Genomic DNA, 24,265 nt, shown 5'->3' on the forward strand with positions numbered 1-24,265 from the left:
AGTCGATTGGACGCCGTGGCTACGAACTGTCTTTACATGCCTTAAACTTGTACTTAGCTTATACATATTTATTTATTAATACTACATGACTTTCTACTTTAATTCATTCACAATTACTATTTCAATAAACTTATGGGCTATCTTAACAATGTTTAGAATTTACGCATCTGGTTATTTACATTTTCCTGGGACATTATTCGGTACACTTCCCATCAGGAGGCATAAGCATGTCCTTATCCCTTCCTTCTGAGGTAACGTAACATTGGGTGGGAAAAAGGGATGCCTCATCACTTTTTCCGACACAACAATAGAATGGACTAAGCAGAATGTTACGGCATTCCATAAAATTTTATTGCTAATGCAGCTCTGAGAAGAAGCATTCGAAAAAAGTTTAGCTTCCAAGAAGCAAAAGAAAATCAGTGACTTTTTTTACAAAGAAATAAAAACTTTTTTGGTGTTATTTTGTGAAACTTTTCTTTTGTGTTGTGTACAAGAAAGTGATATTTTTTATGCGAATTAAGTTATGTACTGAACTATGCAATTTTATTAATCAGAATCCTCAACAATACAAGTACATACAAGCTAAATTTTTTACTAAAATAAACTTGTGTACTGTATTATTTTTCAAGTTTTGCATTACAGTACAGTAGCTTTTTTTCTATTTTTTACAGCATACTGGACAGTAGTTTTGCATTTCAGTACACAATAGCTTTTTTTTTTAAATTCATTCATATTATGAATGAATTTACAGAATTAAATTTATTCATTCATTTCATATAGAGATTCAACGGCCGTGACCCCCTTTATGGGGAGGTACAGCACCACCTCAATCCCCCTATTTTTATCCGGGCTCGAGACCACCATAGGTGACAATTCAGACCTGTGGCTGGAGGGATTGTCTTAAGTATTCCTGTATCCCTGTGTGTTCACGGGGCTGGTTTGCCTGCTTGTGGGATGAAAAACCCCAGATAAACTGGGGGGAAACCCTACTGTCCATGCCCAAGACCGGACATGGACAGCAGGCTAACTTGACTATGGCTGAGGAAGATCCTGAAGCTCCTTACGTCATCGATGGGAATCGAACCTAGGACACTCCTTCCCCAGGCATATGGTTGCGAAGTGCATAGCTACTAGGCTAACCTCTTAGAAAGCATTAAATCGATATACCATTAGAATCTGATTATTTTGGTTTTAAACGCTAGTTATTATTGTATCTCGGGGCAAAATTTGCTAATCCGAAGAAGCACGGTTTTTATTAGTTCGGATTAGCGAGATACCACTGTATATATAAATACCACTTCCTCATGTCAGTGCCTCCAACTTCGCCCTTCATATATTCATCCTTAATCCTTTCATCTACACGGTTGCACATGCCATTCAGTTTTCAGTGGGATCTCCCATATAAATCGAAGTGTGCCAATCCAGATTCCGACATACAATGGAGACTATGGTATAACATCCTGCCAACTCCTTCTAAGCTCTACAAATTTCAGCTCAGAGAAACAGATCTGTGTCTATTCTGCAAAGTTTCAGGTACCTTGAAACACACATATATCTAACCTGTCCTGCAAACAAAGTGATGATAACCTATGTCCTGAATCCTCTAGCACCTGTAACTACACACACACACACACAGCAAAGAAGACAACTGGAATTTAGTCCATACAGAAGAAAACAGACATAGAATATGCAATTTTCTCTTCATCTGTGCTAAGGCCATCATCTACAGCTTCTACCTAAAACACACAAGAAATAACCAGCATCCATCCATCACCGAATCGGCACAAACCCTCATGTATAGCCTCCGTCATAAACTACAAAGCAGGCTTTCACTGGAACTTGATTACTACAACGAAACAAGAATTGTTTGCTGATGATGCAAAGTTGGGTAGAGCAATTGTGAGTGCACAAGATGTCAAAATTTTACAGGATGATTTGGATAGTTTGGAGGACTGGGCTAGGAAAAATGGATGTCAGTTTAATGTGGCAAAGTGTAAGGTTATGCACTTTGGGGTGAAAAGAATAGCAGCAGTATATCGCATTGGTGGAACCGTACTCCAGGAGATTGATGAGGCCAGGGATTTGGGAGTGCTGGTGGATAGGGAGTTGAAGTTTAGGGGGCACATTGCAAAAGTGACTAAAACAGCTCACCAAATCACTTGGCTTATGAAAAATACTTTAACATGCAGAGACAAACAAGTTGTTGTTCCTCTGTATCAAGCCTTGATAAGACCCCATCTGGACTTCTGTACCCAGCTATGGGCACCAGGGTTTCTTTGTGATGGGGAGGAAGTGGAGAGGGTCCAGAGACGAGTGACCAAGATGATAGCAGGTCTGTGGAATGAACCTTATGAGAATAGGTTGAAGATTTGTGTTTTGCATTATGGGAGATACTGGGTTAGAAGTGCCTGGTAGCTTGCTCCACCTTTGCCACGAGTTGCCTTAGTGTTGCACTACTTACTGGATAAGATAGTACAACACTATATTTAGTCCTGAAGATATTTTCAGGCGCAAACTTTGTTTGCTCTCACTGGGATAAAGGATTAAACTAAATCTATTATAGTCTAACCTAGTGATAAATAAATTTTCAACATCTTATGAGAATAGGTTGAGGATTTGTGGGTTGCAGAAATTGGACAATAGGCGAAGGAGGGGTGATATGATTGAGACATTCAAATTACTGAAGGGTTTTTATAAGATTGATCCAGAAGATATTTTTGAAAATATGACTGGTGGTGGGAGGACTAGGGGTCATGCATGGAAGCTGGGCAAGAGCGCGGTTGACAAGGGTGTTAGAGCCGGGTTTTTTACTTGGAGAGTGGTGAATGAGTGGAATAAGCTTCCAGAGTCTGTTGTGGGTGCTACAACTGTGAATGAGTTCAAGGCAAGATATGATAGATACTGTGTGAATGTTGAATAGTTGTTCCAGACATGATGTTAGGGCCTCCCTCGATGAGTCTGTCGACTCCTTGGAGTTTCCCGGAACAATAATAATAATAATAATAATAATAATAAAAAATTCATAGAGGAGTAGAACCCAACTGGTACCCTGTTCTGGATTGACGACTCTTAGTTTTCTTTCAACTGAATGAAAACTAAGAGTGAAACTGAACTGTAATGTTGATTCATTTATTGCACTTTCTATTGTATATCCGAAAGGAAAATCTTCCTTTCTCAGTAATATATATATACTTATAATATGTAAATAATCCTTTTGTTACCTGTCTTCTATGTATATTTTATCAAGTTAAATAATATATAAACCCTAACTGCATGCCAGCAACTATATATATATATATATATAGATTTTGTTTTTAATTTATTTATTGAACTTGATAAAATATACATTGGAAGATAGATAACAAAAAACGGGCTATTTACATATTATAAGAATGTATATTACAGGAAAAAAAGGTTTTTCTTTTTAGATATGCAATAGAACTGAAGGGAAAAAGGTACATTCATAGGCAGGATGTGTCTTTTCAGTAAGAGTCAATATTACAGTTCAGCATCACTTTTATTTATTCTTCAGCTGAAGTGTATTGTCGTCTCCAATCCAGAACAGGGTACCAGTTGGATTCCACTCCTCTATGAATTTTGTAACAGTTCTTGTTTCTTTGTAGTAATCAAATTCCAGTGAAAGCCTGCTTTGTAGTTTCCGCCATAGGCTACACATGAGGGTTTGTTCCAATTCAGTGATGGATGGGTGCTGGTTGTTTCTTGTTTGCTTAAGGTAGAAACTGTAAATGACGGCCTTGGCGCAGATGAAGAAGAAATTGCATATTTTGTGTTTGTTCTCTTCTGTATAGACTAAATTCCAATAGTCTTCTTGCTGTGTGCATAGTTACAGGTGCTAGAGGCTGTATTCAGGGTGTAGGTGATCATCGCTTTGCATGACAGGTTAGATATGTGTGTTCCAAGGTGCCTGAAACTTCGCAGAATAGACACTGATCTGATTGTCTTAGCTGAAATTTGTGGAGCTTAGTAGGAGTTGGCAAGATGTTATGCCATAGCCTCCACTGTATGTTGGAATCTGGTTTGGCACACCTTGATTTATATGGAAGATCCCACTGAAAACTGGGTGGCATGTGCAGCTTAGTAAATGAGAGGGTTAAGGATAAATATAAGAAGGGCAAAGTTGGAGGCACTGATATGAAGAAGTGGTATATTTTCTTGTAGTTGTAGGGAATAATTGGAAGAGAGGCTTCAGATGATGCAAGATGAAAGGTATGAAAGGTAAACTCCCTGCAGTTTCTAGAAGGAATATGGATTCCCTGAGGTGCAGCGATATCTGGATAGGCTTTTCTAATAGCAATACCAACAGCTTGCATCTGTTGGTATTGCTTTTCAGTTTTTGGGTTCTTCATTGGTAGGCTTGTGAATGTTTTCCACTTTAGGGTCTGGGTCAGGAGGTCCCCTATGATTCTTATTCCTGGCCAGCTCCATGTAGGGAAAAGAAAGGGCTGGCCAGTTGTGAGACTTGCTATGTTTCTGTTCGAAAACAGTGGTTCTGATAGTACAGCTGACTCTGTTGATCCTGTCAGTGTGTGATGAAGTTTGGTCTTTTTCCACCACTGTAGAGCATCTTTGTAAAAATGAGGTAATTTAGAGGAGATGGTGCAGAAATGGCCATTTGGAGGATTGTGGAAAGCGAGTCTTTGGGTGGATGATTTCATGATGTAATCGAAGGTGGTTACATAAGCTTGACTGGACTGAAGTGTCTTTAGGAGAAGGATTATCCTGAAGGATGTAATCTTGTTTTCAAGGGAAATCAGGCCTTGATCTCCCTTATTGAGTGGCTTGCAGAATTCAGGGTATGTTGTTCAATTAGTATTGTTCCAGAAAAAACGTTTGATTTCTTTTTGAATGTGATGGATAAATTCTTCAGGGGGTGTGAGTACTTTGAGGTTATGCCATAACACACTTGCAGCCATCTGGTTAATTATTAGTACTCTTCCTCTAAGTGAAGATATGGAATGCTGTTCCATTTACCTAACATCTGTTTAAAATGGTTGTGCAGCTGTGTCCAGTTCACTGTGTTATGTATTCTGCTGTTGCCAAGGTACACACCTAAGTATCTTTGTCCTTCACTTGACCAGGTACATTCTATCGGAGAATCATTTCTATCCTTCCATCTGCCTGACCACAAGTCAGTAGTTTTTGAAGTCTATCTATCTATCTATATATATATATATATTTTTTTAAATTTTATTTTATTTATTTAACTTGTTAAAATATACATTAGACGATAGGTAACAAGGACTATTTACATATTATAAGTATATAAGTATATATATTACAGAGAAAGAAACATTTTTCCTTTCGGGTATACAATAGAGAATGCAATAAATGAATTCAAAATTTACAGTTCAGTTTGAGTCTGAGTTATCTTTCAGATGAAGCGTATTGTCATCATCAATCCAGAAGAGGGTACCAGTTGGATTCCACTCCTCTATGAATTTCACAACAGTTTTTGTTTTTTTGAAGTAGTCAAGTTCCAATAAAAGCCTGCTTTTTAGTTTAAAATGGAGGATATACATGAGGTTTTGTGCAGTTTCAGTGATGGATGGGTGCTTGTTATTTCTTGTCTGTTTTAGGTAGAAGCTGTACACACACACACACACACACACACACACACACACACACATGTACTTATTGGTTGATTTAGTTTTTTATTCTCTTTTACATACACTTTTGTATTCACTTTATTTGAATAATCTATCATTTATTCTATATGCAGTTTTCATGCAAATGTTATAATTTGATTGTTAAATTTATTTTATTTTTAATATACCAGATGCTTCATTTTAAACTGTCTCTATACTTTCACATACCTGTAACAAACCATGGACTCCTTTGCCCATTTGCAAAATGTGCTAATGACTATATCTACAGATTCACACAAGTTCATAATAGGATCACCATAACTTGCTGAGGAGTGTGTGAGAACAAAAGCATCTGTAGCTTGTGTTGTTTTTCCAATCTCATTCATGTAACTGTCTGTTCTTTTTATGTATTCACTCTGATGATGTGATGAAATACTATTCATGAAATATAAATGTTTTATATTATTATTATTATTATTATTATTATTATTATTATTATTATTATTCAGGCCTCCATGGAGTCAAAAGATTCATTGCAGGAGGTGCTTCCTAGGAAACACAAAGTCTATAAAGACTCATCGCAGGAGGTCCTTCCTAGGAAACACCAAGTCTATCATCCCATTCCTTGAACTCATTGACCATTCTCACTTTCACCACTCTATCAGGCAATGCATTCCACTGTTTAACCATCCTCCATGCAAAGAAACCACTCCTCACTCTCTTGCTCACAGCTTCGTTTTGTAATTTCTAGGGATAGCCCCTTGTCATCATTCCTTCCCGCTGTTCAACCAAGCGAAAGAACTCCCCACTGTCAACCATGTAACCACCTCTCAACAGTTTAAAAATCTCAATCATATCACCTCTCCTTCTATCTGCCAAACTCTGCAGTCCACATTCTCTCAACTCATCCTCATTACTAACATTGTATAGTCCTGAAACCATCTTTGTTATCTGCCTCTGTACCATTTCCACATTTGATTTATCCCCTTCAAATCCTGGGGGGACCAAATTTGAGAACAATCTGATCAGGGTCTTATACAACAGAATGATAACTCTTTTATCTCTGCAGGTCAGCATCATTCTCAGTATTGCAGCAATTCTCTGTGTTACCTTCACCACCTTTGCAATATGTCCCCTAAATTTCAGGTTTCTATCAATCATCAACTCAAATCTCTTGTCTCCCCCTACTTCCTCCAGTACGACTCCTCCAATAGAGTATGAAGTGTCCCATCGATGTGTCCCAAACCTCAAGACTTTACATTTTGCTGCATTAAACTGATATCTTCATTCATTTGCCCATTTGTCTAGTTTATTCAAACCCTCTTGCAGGGCTACCGCATCTGCACTATTACTAATAACCTTTCCTAGCTTCACATCATCTGCAAACAACTGAATATTCCCCTGCAATCCACTGACAATGTCATTGATGTAAAGGTTAAACAATATAGGTCCCAGTACTGAGCCCTGTGGGACCCCCACTTGTAATCTTCTGCCTCCTTCATACTGTCCCATCATACACAACTCTCTGACACCTATCGGACAGCCAATCCTGAATCCAGTTGACTAACCTGACATCCAAACTCATGTGATGCAACTTAAATATCAGCTTATCATGTGAAATCCTGTCAAATGCCTTTGCTAAATTCAAGAAAATGGCAGTATTCAAGAGGAAATGCCTTTCCCTCATTAACTGCTCTGGTAACTTTATTATAAAAAGCTAGCATATTATTAAAACAAGAGCATCCTTTAACAAATCCATTTTGACTCTCACAGATAATATTACCCTCATCTGCCCAATGCTGTATATGGTCCCTCACTAATTCCTCCAAGATCTTAACAACAACTGATGGCACACAAACTGGCCTCCAATTAGACGCTTCCAGTCTGCTATTGCCAACGCCCTTAAGGCACTATCTTACCCTCCTTCCATTCCCTGAGCACCTTTCCCATAGCCAGAGTAATCCTCATTTACTTTAAGGATAATTACACTGCCACTGGGATTCAAGCTCAGGTGGTATATTATTTTCCTGAAATTTCATTGAAAGACTTTCATTGAAAAACCAAAGCAAAGGAGCTGGAAGTCCTTTAGCTCATTCTCTCTGAAAACTTCTGATGAAATACCATCCAGTCCCACAACTTTACTGACATCCAGAGCACTTTGTATTTGGAACATGCTCCCATTGTGCACCTCTAAACCTCAAACCTGCCCTATCCCTCTAGTATTAAAATTTACTCCTCCAGGATGAAATACTCCAATAAAGTGTTTATTGCACAATTCCACTATAACCTCTGCATCAGTTACTCTATTCCCGTTTTTATTCCACAAATGTCATTCTTCCACAATCGTTTCTCCTCCTACTGGCCACATAGCTCACAAATTCCTTAGGATATTCTTTGGATCTTAGGGCCAATTTCTTCTCATATTCCAGTTTTCGCCTTCCTTACCATAATAGTCGCTCTCCTGGTCTGTGTCTTATATTCTTCATGCATCTACTCTTCTCTTGTCTCCTTATATCTCTTCCATAGCCTCTTTTTCGCATGCTGTTCCTGTTTAAAATTGTTTGTCATCCACTTTACACCAAATTGTGTCTCTTCTCCACTTCTGGAATACAGCTTACTATTGCTGCTAACAAATATTCCTTCACAATTTCCCAAGCACTAATGATATCCTGGTCTTCCAATTACTCTCTCTCTCCATGAAACTTCCCCAAGTTGACGTCTACGACTATTATAATCACCTACCTTATAATTCCACATACGTTCCCGTCTCTTTGATACTCCTGCATGTCTTTTCATCTTTCAAGTCAAAAACACATGGTCACTCTCTCCAGCTGGTGGGAGAGATGTCATCTCAGTTGTTATCAACTCTTCTGATGCTATGACCAAATCCAAAACTCTTGGACCTCTTGTTCCCTCTATTACATGTTGCCTAAGACATTGGTCCCTCAAGAATTCTAGAAATTCCATTCACTTATTGCTACATGCATCTTCCTGTCCTTAATTTATACTGTTCTAGTTAAGATCTCCCATAACAATCATTCTTCTTGTACTTGCCAAGCTCAATTATCTAAACATCTCCTGGTTCCCACCCTTGGTTTGTAGCAATACCCCACTAAATCACTTGTTTTTCCTACCTCTACCTCACACCATAGGCTTTAAAAATCATTAGTGTCACTGCCTTCCAAAGCCTCCACTCTTAGAGGGCATAAGCTATCACTTATCATAAGCAGTACTCCACCACCACACTTTCCCTTCCTATCCTGCCGAAAAATGCTCTACCCTGCTATTTCTATTCCTGTTATTATATCCTCTTCTGTCAGCCACGTCTCAGTGATCCCAATAATCTTTGGCCTGGCTGATGCTGTCGATGCCATCAATTCCTCTCCTTTGTTCCAGATACTCCTGACATTAGTATAAAGCATAAAAATGCTACTATTTCTATACCTAGCATTATCCCCTCTAGACAGGACTCAGTGTTACCTGATGTCACACCCCCTTCTCCCAAGCATCCATTCCCACACAAGGCCACTCCTGCTACCATTGACCCTGGGTATCCCTGCATTGACACACCGACTCGTTCAGAAAACAGCAATCTCTCCAGATACCTACATCCTTCCTCATTCAAATGCAAGCGGTCTCTCGCATGCAATTCCTTTCTGTCCTCAAATACCCTCCAAGCATCCACATATTCCAATCGTCTCTTCTGACACATTCTAGCTATTATGCTATTTAATATTACTGCTCTCCTGCTCAACTCATCACTATAATACCTAGGCAACACGCACACTATCTTTTTTCTATGCATTTTCTTTTGTACGAACTCAAGCAAGAATCTCATATCTCTCTCCGCCCGATTTACATTGCCTCTCAAGTCATTCATTCCTACAAAACACTCCTCATGCATCCTATCTTGCACACCACAGATCATTGAGTCCTTATACATCACACCTCTTTCCACCCTGTTCCTCGATTGCTCACCTGCATCCCTCACTCCCTCTCTTCTAACACTTTTTCTCTGTGTCCCTCTACTTACCTGCATTCCTGATATCACTCTATCCCTGGTTCCAGCACTTCCTCGCATTCTTCTCATTCCTACTGTTTCCATTCTCTCCTCTTCTATCATTCCCATAACTCTTTCATTCCCTCTCTTCTAATGTTCCTATTCTCTCCTCTTCTGCCATTCCCATAACTCTCTCTGACTCCTACTCTTATTCACCTTGCATTCATCTCTTCCATTCGCCATATTCAATACCTTATTTTTCTTTATGTAATTTACATGTATAGTCAGTCAAACATGTTTGTGAATTGTGTAAGAGACATTTAGTTACATGATGCTATAGGCCAGAAAATGTGGATGGTAGTAATCAATTATTGTATGGGCAACTCACAGGCAACTAGGTAATGAAAACGGGAAGCGTGATTTTAACACGTTCGCTGCCACGCTACTTCAGCATAGTCTGTTCCCGTACGCCGAGCAATTTCACTTCTTCAATGTCAGTACGGTACTCTTGTTGCCGGCGGTCAGCATCATACAAGTATACTCATAGTTGGCTTGTGCAGAGCATATACCATCTATGAGAATACACAGTTTTGATGCTAGCTCCACATGCCAAGCATTTTCACTTCTTCAAGGTCAGTACGGTAATCTCATTGCTGGCGGTAAGCATCATACGAGTATACTCGTAGCTGGCTTGTATAGCTGGTTTACCAACTACGAGTATACTCGTAGTTGGCAGCGAACGTGTTAATTATTGTAATATAGAGCTGATGATTATCATCAGTCAGTGTGATCGTTAATCGCCTGTCGTCTTTCTTTGGCTCTAGTTGTTATATTGAGATGGTCACCTATGTACTGGTGGTGGCCAGTCATATGAAGACATCTAAGAGGAAAGAATATATATGGAACTATATGATCATTGATTATGAAATGTTAGAAGACAGATATTGGATATAATAATGAGTTAACAGAAAGGGAATAATTGCTGCTTGGACACTAGTAAAGGGCTATAGAGTCCTAATAGCCTTAATAAAACATCTTTAATTAAGTGCTAGATGGCTTCAACATGTGTGGTCATTGATAAAGAGCTTTGTAAATGATAAGTACTATTTTGTGTAATAATTGATGATATTGCTTGCATTTTGAAATAATATAGTTTATCTCTGATAGCTTAGTGCAGCTGTGTTATTTTGGGGCTTTATAGATTTGTTACTTACTTTTTTTTACTAAATTTTTGAATCTTGCCTTGTGAATGGTACACAATGGTGGTATGAACCAGATATGCAGGCACACAGTGTGAAGATCAAATGCTATTAATGGCATACATTCAAAAATGGTTCACTGTCAAAACACATATGTATAGCAATATATGAAACGTGTTTAAGGAGAGACTGAAGAGGAGACGAGACAAGCTATGGATTTGTAGAAAGTGCAATATTTTGTTAGACTATGACTTATCCGTGAATGCAAAACATACTGAAGGAATGAAAGCATAAATATAGGTGAAAAAAGTCTGTGAATAATGAATCAAAAGCTACTGAGGAAGGGAGGGAGTGAAAGAATATAACACTGAATAATGAAAGTAAGTGATATGGAAGTAAAAGGAGGTAAAAATGAGATATGGCAGAATGAGAGGAAATGAGACTATGGGAACAACAGAGATTGAAATTGCTGGAATACAAGATATGAAGAAAGAGTTGTTGAAAATAAAAACTGAAATGAAGAATATGCATATAGTGGAAAAAAATTACCAAGTATAAAAAGATAGAATGAAAGATAAAAGTGAAAAGAAAGTAATGAATCATTCAAGAATAGCAGTGTAAGGAGATCCTGTTATTAGAGGTATAGTTGATGAGAGAGTCCATAAGGTTTGCTTTCCAGGATGGAGAATGAGCAAGATAATTCATGTTTTGTATATGAAAAGGAAACAGTCGAGTTAGTTTAGTTAGTGCTGGTTGTGGGAACAAATGATTTAGTTGGGCATAAGGAAAATGTAAGGATGACTATCTAGAGGAAATTGAAAGATAACAGTATAGTGGGAAAGGTTGTCAGTGTGTTGCTGAGGTATGAAATGATCAATTATGATGGAGAGCAATAATCATATGCTAGAAGAGCTGTGTGTGAGGAGAAAAGAGTGATGTTTGTTGATCTTCTGGTTTTCCCTTTTCAGTCGTTTCCAACCCTAGGTGACTTTGTAGGCATTGCGCACAAAGTATTCCTGGTGAGATTTTTACAGGGTAGTTCACCATTGCTTTCCCCAACCCTTAATTTTATCTGGGTTCGGGACCGGCATATTGCTGGACGTATTCATGACTGTAATCCATGTGTGTTCACAGGAGGCCAGTTTGCCTGTTCTGGGGGATGAAAAACCCAAGTTTCCAGGTGACAAAACCCTTTACCTCTATATGAGACCAGCTAACTCACCTATAGTCAAAAGAGAACAGATAAAGGTTCCTCATTGACAGGAATCAAACCCAGGTCTTTCCGACCAAAGGGCTTTGTCTATACTGACTGAGCTATGGAGGCTTTCATTTGTTGATCTGTGGCATGTGGCATATCTATGGCATAGGGAAGAATGAATTTGTACAAGTGAACAAATCATCTGAATTGCTTTGGAGTGCATGAACTGAAGAAATTGTTGCGGGAAGGAAGTGTAGTGTGTGATGCAAGCAAGTGATCAGAGAAAGTAAGAGTTTAAGTGAAAGATCAGGAGAGTGGAACAGATAACACTGAATGCTTGTGAATGAAAGCAGTGGTAGCATGATAGATGAAGAAAGAAAACCGAATGCAAAAGTAACAGGGAAAGTATGGGGGGGGGTAGGAAAACATGTCATAGGGAAAGTGGATGTTGGAAGTAGGAGTAAATGTGTGTATGATCAGCATGGATTGAAATATAGGGAGGGGAGTTCAGAAGTGAGGAAACATATGGGGTAAGTGTTGATAAAGGTGATTGGGCAGGAGCAGGTGTAGGGAAATCACAACCAACAGGTGGTTTGCCTAGGAACGGTTATGGACCTAAAAGTGAACTACCATGTTTATTTATAATGCCAGGAGCATTATAAATAAGGGAGATGAAATTGTTTCACAAGTTGAGTTTGGCCAAAAATTCTCAGGATAAGTGAAACATGGTTGAACGAGGATGACAGGAAGAGAAATAAAAGAGTACAGTCTTTTTTGTGAGGATAGAAAGGACATAAAGGAGGGGGAATGTTACTGGTGATAGCAGGAAAATATATCCACATAAGGTAGACATGAAAGAGGGAAACAGTGACAATGGTTTTGAGGCAGTGTGACATGAGCTGGAGATTAACAGAAAGAGATATGTTGCTGTATTCTAGGGAATGCAAAGGGTGGTGATGAAGTAATGTGTAAACACCTTGTTCACTAATCCAAGTTGTTTACACGTTACTTCATGTGTAAACAACATTATGGCAGTATAGATTGGAATAAAGAGATATCATTTGGGAATGGGGAAAATGAATTTCTTGAGTTCTTAAGAGATAACTATCTTAGGCAGTATGTAAAGGAGGACAAATAAAGATCAAGAGTATCAGATCTGATCATTTTATTATTATTATTATTATTATTATTCAGGCCTCCAAGGAGTCAAAAGACTCATCGAGGGAGGTCCTTTCTAAGACATAAAGTCTGTCAAGACTCATCGAGGGGAAGTCCCCCCCTGAGAAACACAAAGTTTATCATACCACTCCTTAAACCCACTGACCGTTCTCGCTCCCACCACTCCATCAGGCAATGCATTCCACGGCTCAACCACCCTCCACACAAAGAAACCACTCCTTACCCTCTTGCTCACAGTTTCCTTTCGTAACTTCCAGGGATGGCCTCTTGTCATCACTCCTTCCCGCTGATCAACCAAGCGAAAGAACTCCCCAGTGTCAACCCTGTAACCACCTCTCAACAGTTTAAAAGTCTCAATCATATCACCTCTCTTTCATGACAGGATGTGATTGTGAGTGGGTTTTTGCACTTCCCTCCAGTTGGCAAGAGTGATCATGAAGTAATTACCTGGGATGTGGCTAGCTATAGAAAGATTTCTGTGATGAAATGATATATCAGGAATTAAAGGCTGGTAATTATGAGAAGCAGAGGAGACAGCTTGAAGCTATAGCCTGGAATGAGGAGTTGAGTGTTAAGGATAAATGCTGCTTTGGAACTGAAAAAAAAAAAACACATAACAACATTAATGTGTGAATGTATTCTGAAAGTCAGAAGGCTGAACAAGATAGGTATCAATGAATGAATAATGGGATTAAACATCTGTACAGTTATCCTAGTGGCTGTGTACTTCACAACCATATGCCTGGAGAAGGAGTGTCCTAGGTTACATTCCCATCGGTGACTTGAGGAGCTGAAGGATCTTCCTCAGCCATAGCCATGTTAGCCGGTCTGGGGGTGAAAAGTAGGGTTTTGTCATCCCCCAAACAGGCAAACTGACCTTGAGAACTCAACATTATGGACATAGGATACACAGGGGCATAGGGCTGAACACCTTATCCTGTGAATAGTTTGAGGTCTGATGATGAATTAACCCTCAACATCACATGGTAAAAGAGGAAAAAGGAAGATGAGATGATGAGAACATGAAATCTGGAATAATAAGAAGAAGACACTTTGGAGGCTTCAAAATATGAATAATGGTAATAATCAGTTGCATAAATAATATGAAGAGGACAGAGTCAAGATATTCTGTGAACAGTTCATCAGCAGCTCACATATTCTGTGAGCAGTTCGTATTTCATCTACAGTGTGAAATCAGAAGCTTACTTAAGTCGATAAGGCAATAGGATTTGATGACATATCGCCAAGTGTCTGAGTGAATAGAAGGATTTCCAGTGCACAAATGGTAAGTGCATTGATTGAGTTAGTGAGTCTCCTTAATGAATGTAAAAGTCCTTAGGATATCTAAATAATAATAATAGCACTACTCATAATTATTCATTAAGATTCATTAAAAGATCTGTAGGATGTTGGTGTTTTTTTATCTATAGACGTTTTATATATTTTATAAAATTGAGATTATGAATAAAATTTTTTAGGCTTTGACACTTGCCAACAATGAGTGCCTGTTTCTAACTCCTTCCATACGAATAATTTTGGAGACTGTTGATTTGGTAAATGTTAGCCCAGCAACAACATCACGAGCCGGTGTGTTGTATTTGACCACTACAGATTTGGGATGGAGTTCATATGTAACTAGTTGGATAGATACTCGTGAAGTACAATCAGAAAAAGCAAACTTAATGATCTTGTTCGATAAATATATACCTGTATGTCTGGAGACAATGAGGATACGTTTCTCAAAGATTCTTCCGGTTCCTGAAATCTGTCATATTCAGGTATGTGTATATATTATATATATATATATATATATATTAAACATACTAAGATATTAAATACTTGGTTTAATCCTTTATCAAGTGTAAGCAAACAAAGTTTCCTAAGTTTATTTAAGTTAAGGGATATTACATCCCATATTGTTTCATAGCCGAATAAGAAACTCAAAGAGTTTCATGCCAAATATAGTAAAATATATAAAGTTCGGCGAGTCCAAGCATAAGCAAATACCTGGATAGTGTTACAACTGACCCTTTAGGGAGTGCAACACTGAGGCAACTCATGGTAAGGGTGGAGCAAGCTCCGATCACTATTCTTGATATTTCCCCATAATGTGAAACCCAGCTCCTAGGAGCTGTATTACTGGTCTACATTATGAGTGAGAGAAGGTCACTACCCAGACCGGTTTCAACCTTTATTGAGGTCTCATCAGTGAGTAGATAGACCTAGAAATACCAAGTTTGTAGCAAACAGAACTTACATATACCCTACTATGAGAATTGCCAAGAAGGTTTCCTAATAAATTATTAATTATATGAAGAACCAAAGGCTTCAATTCCTAAGTATTTGTAAGACTGGGTTGTGATGTTAACAAAGTATTTGTAAGACTGGGTTGTGATGATAGCAAGCGATGTTAACACATCGCTTGCCTTAGTATTCCATAATGCAAAGCACATATCCTTATGGACATGTATAATGCTATGCATTATGGGAAGGGTCACTGCCAGACTGGTTTTTGACCTTTATCGAGGTCTCGTCAGTGGGAGCTAGACCTAGAGGTGATACTAAAGTTGAAGTATTTGCTGATCAGTACAGTAATGAGGGTATGAAGTGCCCGTGGCAAGTCTAACTTGTACCCCCCCACCCAAAAATGACGAAAAGTTTGAAAAATTTAAATGTAACAAGTTAAATTTTACTAAATGCAATATATTAAATACTTACTATTAACCCCATTAAAATGAGTTGCAGTGTGTTGCAGAATTTGTGTGTCTAAAGTGGTGTATTGCTGAAATTTAAAAATACAATATAAAATAGCGGACTTTTATATCTATTTATTTATTTTTATTTTTTACATTTTGCACCCCAAACCTAGGTATACCCGTGGTGGGCACCTCTTTCTCCATGCCCTAGTTATAACACTGTTGCTGATAAAAGCCTTATTTATATAATAATAGTACTTTGTTGCTCAGCTTAAACATTATTTCTTCTTTTATGGCTTCACATCATTTTCTTTGCACTTCATGTATATTATTTCTGCTATGAGAAGCATCACAGAAATATCCCAATGGCATTTTCATTTAACTCTGATTAAATTATAATAGACAAGATATTACAAAGTGTATGTTGGGGGATGGGGCTTTTAGTGTAATGACACTCCTCATAGTTTTGCACAAAGACACTTTTCTGACATATAAGTTCTCATATGACTGGCCATCATAAATTGATCATCCCATCATCATTTATGGTAAGAGCAGATGGACTCAACATCACTTTGCAATAATATCCCCTGATCTTCTTTTCTTCTTCTGCAGCTTCTCCCACTTAAGTGGGGTCACTGTTTCTTATGAGTCTCCTCCACACCTTCCTGTCTTGGGCTGTCACCACATCCAAGTTCTTCATCTTCAAGTCCTCTTCTACCAGCTCCCTCCATCTCTTCTTTGGCCGCCCACGCTTCCGCCTTCCTTGCACATCCATCTGCATGACCCTTCTTCCCACATATTCGTCCTCCCTCCTCATCACATGACCAAACCATCTCAACCTTGCCTCCTGTATTTTTGCTCCTAAGTTCGTAACTTTCACTGTTCCCCTGACATAGTCATTTCTCAGATGATCCTTTCTGGTCACACCGCACATCCACCTAAGCATTCTCATCTCTGCTACTTCCATTTCCATCCTGCTGATGTTATTTTTCCTCAGGGCCACAGTTTCTATAGCATATGTCATAGCTGGCCTCACTACTGTCCTATAAATTTTGCCTTTCAGATTGATCGGCACCCTCTTATCACATAACACTCCAGCCATCTCCCTCCAGTTCCTCCTACCTGCTTGTATCCTGCATCCCACTTCCTTCTCACCTCCTCCATCTTCTTCCACTGTCGAACCTAAGTATCTAAAGTCTCTCACCTTCCTGATGACATTTCCTTCCAGCTCCAGGTCTGTCTCCTGGCCACCGCCCACTGCGCAACACATATACTCTGTCTTACTTCTGCTCAGTCTCATACCTCTCTCTTCCAGTACTTTTCTCCATCTTTCCAGTTTAGTTTCCGCTTCTTCTCTTGAATCTACACAGAGCAAGATGTCATCTGCATACAACATTGTCCAAGGTGCATCTTCTCTCACCTCCTCTGTTACCACCTCCATCACAATATTAAACAGAAACGGACTTAATGCTGACCCTTGATGCAAGCCAACTGTTACTTGAAAACTTTCTGTCTGTCCCAAACAGGTCCGAACACTTGTCTTCACATTTCTGTACATTTCCTGCACCAATATGAGTTTGTTGTTTGTTCTTCATGGGGGTTAGATGCTAATAATAATATCAAAGGAATCGTACCATTTACAGTATGGGAATGGAAGGGGAAGATCATGACATTATTTTATCAGGGGATATTAATAATATCCCCTGATAAAATGATTAAATCCAGGCTTCCCAATCCTTGTGCCTTCTGTTACATTCTGTAGAGCATAGTAATTCGATAAAATTGCAAGAACTTCATTTTTTATCATTTTTAATGTTATATCGTAATTCCAGTCTGTATCATTTTCATTAAAATTATTATCATTTACTTGTTTTCTAGGCCAATTTGCCTATACTTGTCACCAGCCACCAGGTTGCACCATACTGCCTCAAAACAGTGTCATGATCTTCCCCTTCCATTCCCATACTGTAAATGGTACGATTCCTTTGATATTATTATTAGCATCTAACCCCCATGAAGAACAACAAACAACAAACTCATTGCGAGGAGGTCCACAATTTCCATGAAAGTGGTCTCTGATAGTAGGCAACAATTCTTTTTCTAAAATTTTCTAGTACACTTTTGCATTCGCTGAACTTTTTGTGAAATGCAAGCAACCAACACCATAATATGACATGCAGCCCCAAATCATCTGACTGGCTGAGAATTTGACTGTCAACACCAGAGAATCAGGGTTGAACTTTTCTCTTGATTGTCTTTGAACTGTCTGTCTGCCATCGGTTCCCTGCAGGTTAAACTTTTTCTCATAAAAAAAATTACTCTTTTCCACTGATTGAGGTCCATCTCATTTTTTTTTTTTTTTTTCACTAACAAGGGCTTCAGTGGCAAATAGTTATCAGTCACTGTCGAATGAGTCTTCTCCCCTGACAGTTACAGAGCTTGCCATAACTTTTGTTCTTCCCAGTCTTGTTTCAGTTCTCTGGATGATGCACAGTGATTTTTGAAGCAGAGCCACTTTAGAACTCGATCTTGGCATGGTGTAGACAATGGCTTTCTTCCTGTCCCCTTCCTTTCAGCAGATCCAGTTTCCTTCACTTTCGACAGCAGCCACACCACAGTAGATTGACTACAAGACACCCTTTTAGCTATTTCACGAGCAGAATAAATAGTCATCTCTATTCAAAGCTTGAATCACACTTTTTCTGTGAGGTGTTAGCTGCATGTAACTAGCCATAGCGATCTCAGCACGAAAATGCAAAAACTAGCTCTTGCTGTCTATTTGTAGCATAAAAAAATTCTGACACAATAGCAGCAACTATTACATTATGCAGAAACCCTTGGGAATGATAGATGATGCAGTACAGTGATAAACCAATGAAAATGACCATTTAACTACTAAAAGCTATATTTATGTCAGGTGATGTGGTTTCTATGAACATGAGTGTGTGTATATACATATATATATATATATATATATATATATATATATATATATATATATATATATATATATATATATATATATATATATATATATATATATATATATATATATATATATATGAGAGGGTGGTCTGCAAAGTTCTCAGTCTCAACCATAGATAGCAACACTATCGGCAAGATCTTTTTTTTTCTAAGTTGGTACATCTGTCATGAGCATCCATGTGAAATTGCAAGTCATTCTATCAAGTAGTTTGTTTTATACAGCTGTCTGAAGCAAAAGTGTTGTCTTTATCCCTTGAAAAGGATAAAATCAAGCATCGTGCGGTTATAAAATTCTTCGTAAAATAATGTTTAACGCCAAACGAAATTCATTCGAAATTCATAAAAGTTTATTGGCACTCTTCTCCTTTGTTTTTCAATGATTAAGAAATGAGCTGCCTAGTTTAAACGTGGCCGTACCAGCCTTGAAGATGATCCACATGAAAGACATCCAAAAAGTGTAACAACACCAGAAATCATTGATCAAGTGCACGATATGGTATTGAATAATTGGCGAGTCAAAGTGTGTGAAATTGCTGAGACTATAGGTATGCATGAAAAATTGCAAATGAAAAAGCTTTGCGCAAGATGGGTGCCGTGTTTGCTCACAGCAGATCAAAAATGCACTTGCATGAAAATCTCTAAACAGTGCTTGGAACATTTTAACAAGAATAAAACTGATTTTGTGCATTGATTTATTACAATGGATTAGACTTGGATTCACCATTACACACCAAAATCCAAACAGCAGTGGGCAGAAGCCAGTTGTTCAGCACCAAAGAAGACAAAGTCGGTTCCATCAGCAGGAAAGGTCATGGCATCAATGTTTTGGGATGTCAAAGGCATTTTGTGTATTAATTATCTTGAAAAGGGTAAAACAATAACTGAGGAATATTATTCTGATCTTTTAACCAGACTACACGAAAAAATTCATTTGAAAAGGCCCAGTTTACAGAAGAAAAAAATCATCTTTCATCAGGACAATGCACCTGCCCACAAAGGCATTTTGGCAATGGGGAAATTAAGGGATATCTGCACTATTAATTGTGCTATCTCTTCCTAAAAATAAATCTCTTCTTCACTGGTCAGCGTTTTTCTCCGAATCAAGAGGTGATTACAGCTGTAGAGGGGTGTTTTGGATCTTACTGAGAACCACTACAAGGACGAGATAATGGCGCTGGAGCATCACTGGAATAAATGTATTAGTCTTAAGGGAGATTATGTTGAAAAATAAAAATAATTTTGGAATTATTAATTTGTGTTTTCAATGTTAGGCCGAGAACTTTTCGGACCACTCTCGTATATATATATCCAAACAATGTATGTAGTGTTCCACTTTTTGTGTAGTGCACTACCTCTTTCATTTGATATGAGATTTAAGGCTTCTACTTTTGCATAAGTGAAAATATAGATGATGAATAAGAGTGGAGATAGTGTGCATCCTTGTCTTATGTCTGATTTTACACCATCTTCTTATACCTCCTTCAATTCTAACTGCTGACTTAAATATAGACTACATATTGCTCAATATAACACCCATTTACTCTATATAATTGTAGTGTATTGTACAGCTCCTACATTGGCTGTATGAGATGTGTCTTTTCCAGATTTACAAAACTTAAATAAAGATTTCTGTTAGATTTCTACGATTTCTCAACTAGTTGCAAAAAAAGTGAACTGATTCGGATAACCCTATCTTTCCTTAACCCAGTTTGTTCTCCGAGTTTCTCTTCCATGACCTTTCTTAGCATATATCTTACCAGAAATACTCAATAGAGAAATTCTTCTCTAATTCTTTCTGCAATAAATCGACTAATGAACTGATATTAGAGTACATTGCACCAGATATTTTTACCAAAGTGTTATTGAAAATGACTTTCAGTAATGGTGGTAGGAGGATTTATTTTTGACCATTCAGTGTGCTGAATGGTCAAATTGCACAAATTGCAGGTGTGGCACTCTTTGCAGGTGAATTCTGTTGCCAGCATTGGTTTATTAAGGGAAGGTCATGTTTTACAAATTTACTTATGTAATACAACAAGGGAATGCATTAGACAAATTTTAAGCATTTCAGTGGTGTACTTAGATTTTGAAAATGCTTTTGACAGGTTATCATACAACATAACAAGTTCATGGCTTACTGGGATGAGTTTCTATTAGATACTAGATTAGTATGTTGGATAGGTCACTGGTGTTCAGATAAGTATCAGTAAGTTGTTCATGTGGGCTCAGTATCTTGAAAGAGGAAAGTCAGTAGTGGTGTGCCACACAGGTCTGTGTATTGGCCATTTTTATTTAACTTCTGTATTAATGGTATATGAGGTGGATTTAACAGGAGATATGCAACTGTTTGCAGATGATGCTTTAGATGATGCTTCAGTTTTGCAAAGCAGAGATTCTGAAATAGTACACTTGGTTGAGAAATTTAAAAGGAAATAGAGAAGATGTTATCTACGAGTGGTGGTGACCTAAAGTTTAGAGGTCACATTGCACAAGTTGTGAAGTCATCATATGGAATAAAGTAATGAGTCAGAGGACCCTGACATGCAGAAATGAGGAGTTATGGTTCCATTGTATAAAGCCTTAATCAAGTCTCTATTTGGTCACCTATTTTTCATGGGAATGAGTGTATATATATATATATATATATATATATATATATAAAGATTGACTAAGTGGCTTTGAGTCTTCACTTCCACTTCAAGAGGCTAAGAGCCTCGTGAAGTGGAAGAGAAAAGTGGGGGATATGATTGAGATATATGGGGAATGTTAAGAGTTGATAAGGGACTGTTACTAGCTTAATGTGGAAGAAATTTTTCATAAAATGAGAGATAGAGAGAAAACAAGAGTCCATCCCTGAAAACTGTGTAAGGAGGTATGAGCAAGAGACTAAATAGCGTGTTCTTGGCGTGTTCATTTTCCACTTATCAAACTCTCCATGGATGTTTCCACATGGAGGATGTGGTGAATGTGGACACATTTAATAAGTTTAAATCATGGTTTAATGATCTTTGTGTAACAATGAATGCATTCCCTGGGATATTACCTCAACAGTAGACATTCATGAAGTCTTTTGACTCCATGAATATCTATTTTAATAATAATAGTGATAATAATATAGTAATATAAATCAAGTTACTTATTCAGATTTGATGACTTATATTTATTTATTTTTATTTTTTAATAATAGGTCCTTTGCTATCTTCTAGATGGCTTACTGACTTCTACAAATACACCTCCTGATTCCCCAAAAGAAGTTTATGAATTATATTTTGTTTTTGCATGTATCTGGGCATTTGGCTCTGCTATGTTTCAAGACCATCTAACAGATCATCGTACTGAATTTTCTCAGTGGTGGTTAAAAGAATTTAAGTCAGTCAAATTTCCTGTTCTTGGAAATATCTTTGATTATCACATTGATCCAGAAACAAAAAAATTTGTTCCATGGACTGAAAATATTCAAGAATTTTATTTGGAGCCTGACAATTCTATAAAAGTAAGTTTTCTGTATTTCATTTTCTTCTTCTTCTCTTTCTTTTGCCATACAGGACAACAACCTCAAATCAAAATTTTGCTAAACTGATTTTTCAAAAGTAATATCTATTTCAATTAAAGAATCAAAAGGAGTGGAAAACAAATAAACATGAAAAAAATAATAAAGAAGGAGAGGTGATATAATTGAGACTTTTCAACTGTTGAGAGGTGGTTACAGGGTTGACACTGGGGAGTTCTTTCGCTTGGTTGAACAGTATGCATGTTCACCCAGCAGAACTTGATTTCCCATTCCTGTAGAGTGAGATTCCGAACCAGATTTCTTGTCTGTTCTATTAATGCTATATGGTTGTTTTAGTTTTTTTATGCCGTCTATAGTGCTTTTACTATCACTGTAAATTTGTGTGTGTGTGTGTGTGTGTGTGTGTGTGTGTGTGTGTGTGTGTGTGTGTGTGTGTGTGTGTGTGTGTGTGTGTGTGTGTGTGTGTGTGTGTGTGTGTGTGTGTGTGTGAGAGAGAGTGAGTGAGTGAGTGAGTGAAGTCCACAGACCTTTAATCTATTCTCAGGAATATTCCATAGACCTACTGCAATCATGTTGCCTCATCTCTTCATTTTCTCCACCACTTTTTTCATCATCTGTATGTGGCCTTATTGAAGCTTCATAAAAGAATAATAATCCCCTTATCTTTGCTTGTCATTGAGTTCAACCATGGAATATGACGTGCTCTTCTGACCACCTTTGCAATATTATTACTGTTATTGCTCAGGACTTCCATATACAGTCATAGGATTTATCATGAAAGGCAATAAGAAAAGAAAGAAAAATAAGAAAAGTCAGACAATAAGAAAAGAAAACTATTCATAACACTCCTTAAATTCGTTTACCATTCATACAACAACATCCTATCAAGCAATTCTTCTCATGGTCCAACTACCCTCCATGCAAAAAAATCCACTTCTCACCTCTTTTTTAAACCGCTTCCAAGAATGGTCCCTTATTCTACCACACAAAAGATCTCTTCTAATGTCAATTCTATATCTACTTCTCAGCAGTTTGTATATCTTAATCACATTACATCTTCATCTGCTATTCATTAAACTGCTGTGTACATGCTCTCAGTCTGTCCTCATACCTAACATTGTACAGTCCTGATATAATTTTTTTAATTCATTTTTTCATCTTCTCCAAGATTATCTTATCCCCTTCAAATACTTTTGACCAGATCTGAACACAGCAATCCAAATGTGATCTAATCAGAACTTTATACAATTAAGTCGCCATTCTTCTCTCTCTCTCTCTCTCTCTCTCTCTGTGCCGGTCAATGTCCTTCTCAGTGTTATAGCAGTCCTTTGGGTTACTTGCACCAATTTTGTGATATGTCCTGTAAACATGAAATTTCTCTCAGTCATTACCTCTAGATACCTTGCCTTCTCTACTACCTTCGACATGGTTCTATCAATAGAGTATCTTTCTTCAATTATAATATATTATGGAGATAACTACCTCATTAGAGAAATAGCTTCAATTTAATATAAACCAAAACGATCTCCTCCTAATGTGTCAGCCTTCAAGACCTTACATTTAGTTGCATTAAACTTAAATCCAGATTACTTTGCCTATCTCTCCAGTTTATTCAAATTCTTCTGAAAAGCCTCTATATTGGCAATATTACTAATAATCCTTTTAGCTTAATATCTGTAAACAACTAAATATCCTCCTGATAGAGAACTGAATATGTCCTCTAAATTTCAACTCTTTGTCCACAATAATAGCCTCCAAATACTTGGCTCATCAATTTCCTGCAATTCATTTCCATCAGTACAGCACACAGAATTTTAACTCTTCATACCAAAATGTATGACTTTACACTTGGCCACATTAAACTAGCAGCAGTTTACCTGTGTGATGTTGC

At 37.7% G+C, this 24,265-nt stretch overlaps 1 protein-coding gene across 1 annotated transcript in view; it reads left to right on the forward strand.

Annotated features, from left to right (window-relative positions):
* The window catches only part of Dhc93AB (Dynein heavy chain at 93AB), a 1,274,973-nt gene that overhangs the window by 712,067 nt on the left and 538,641 nt on the right, over window positions 1-24,265 (forward strand). The window contains exons 33-34 of the mRNA XM_090403805.1: window positions 14,661-14,960; window positions 22,051-22,356. Coding sequence (XP_090259931.1) covers window positions 14,661-14,960; window positions 22,051-22,356 — 606 coding nt within the window. The remainder of the gene's footprint in view (window positions 1-14,660; window positions 14,961-22,050; window positions 22,357-24,265) is intronic.

Source organism: Typopeltis vanoorti, chromosome 1 (assembly GCF_054136105.1).
Source record: "Typopeltis vanoorti isolate ZY-2024b chromosome 1, IOZ_Tvanoo_1.0, whole genome shotgun sequence".
Taxonomy (NCBI): domain Eukaryota; kingdom Metazoa; phylum Arthropoda; class Arachnida; order Uropygi; family Thelyphonidae; genus Typopeltis; species Typopeltis vanoorti.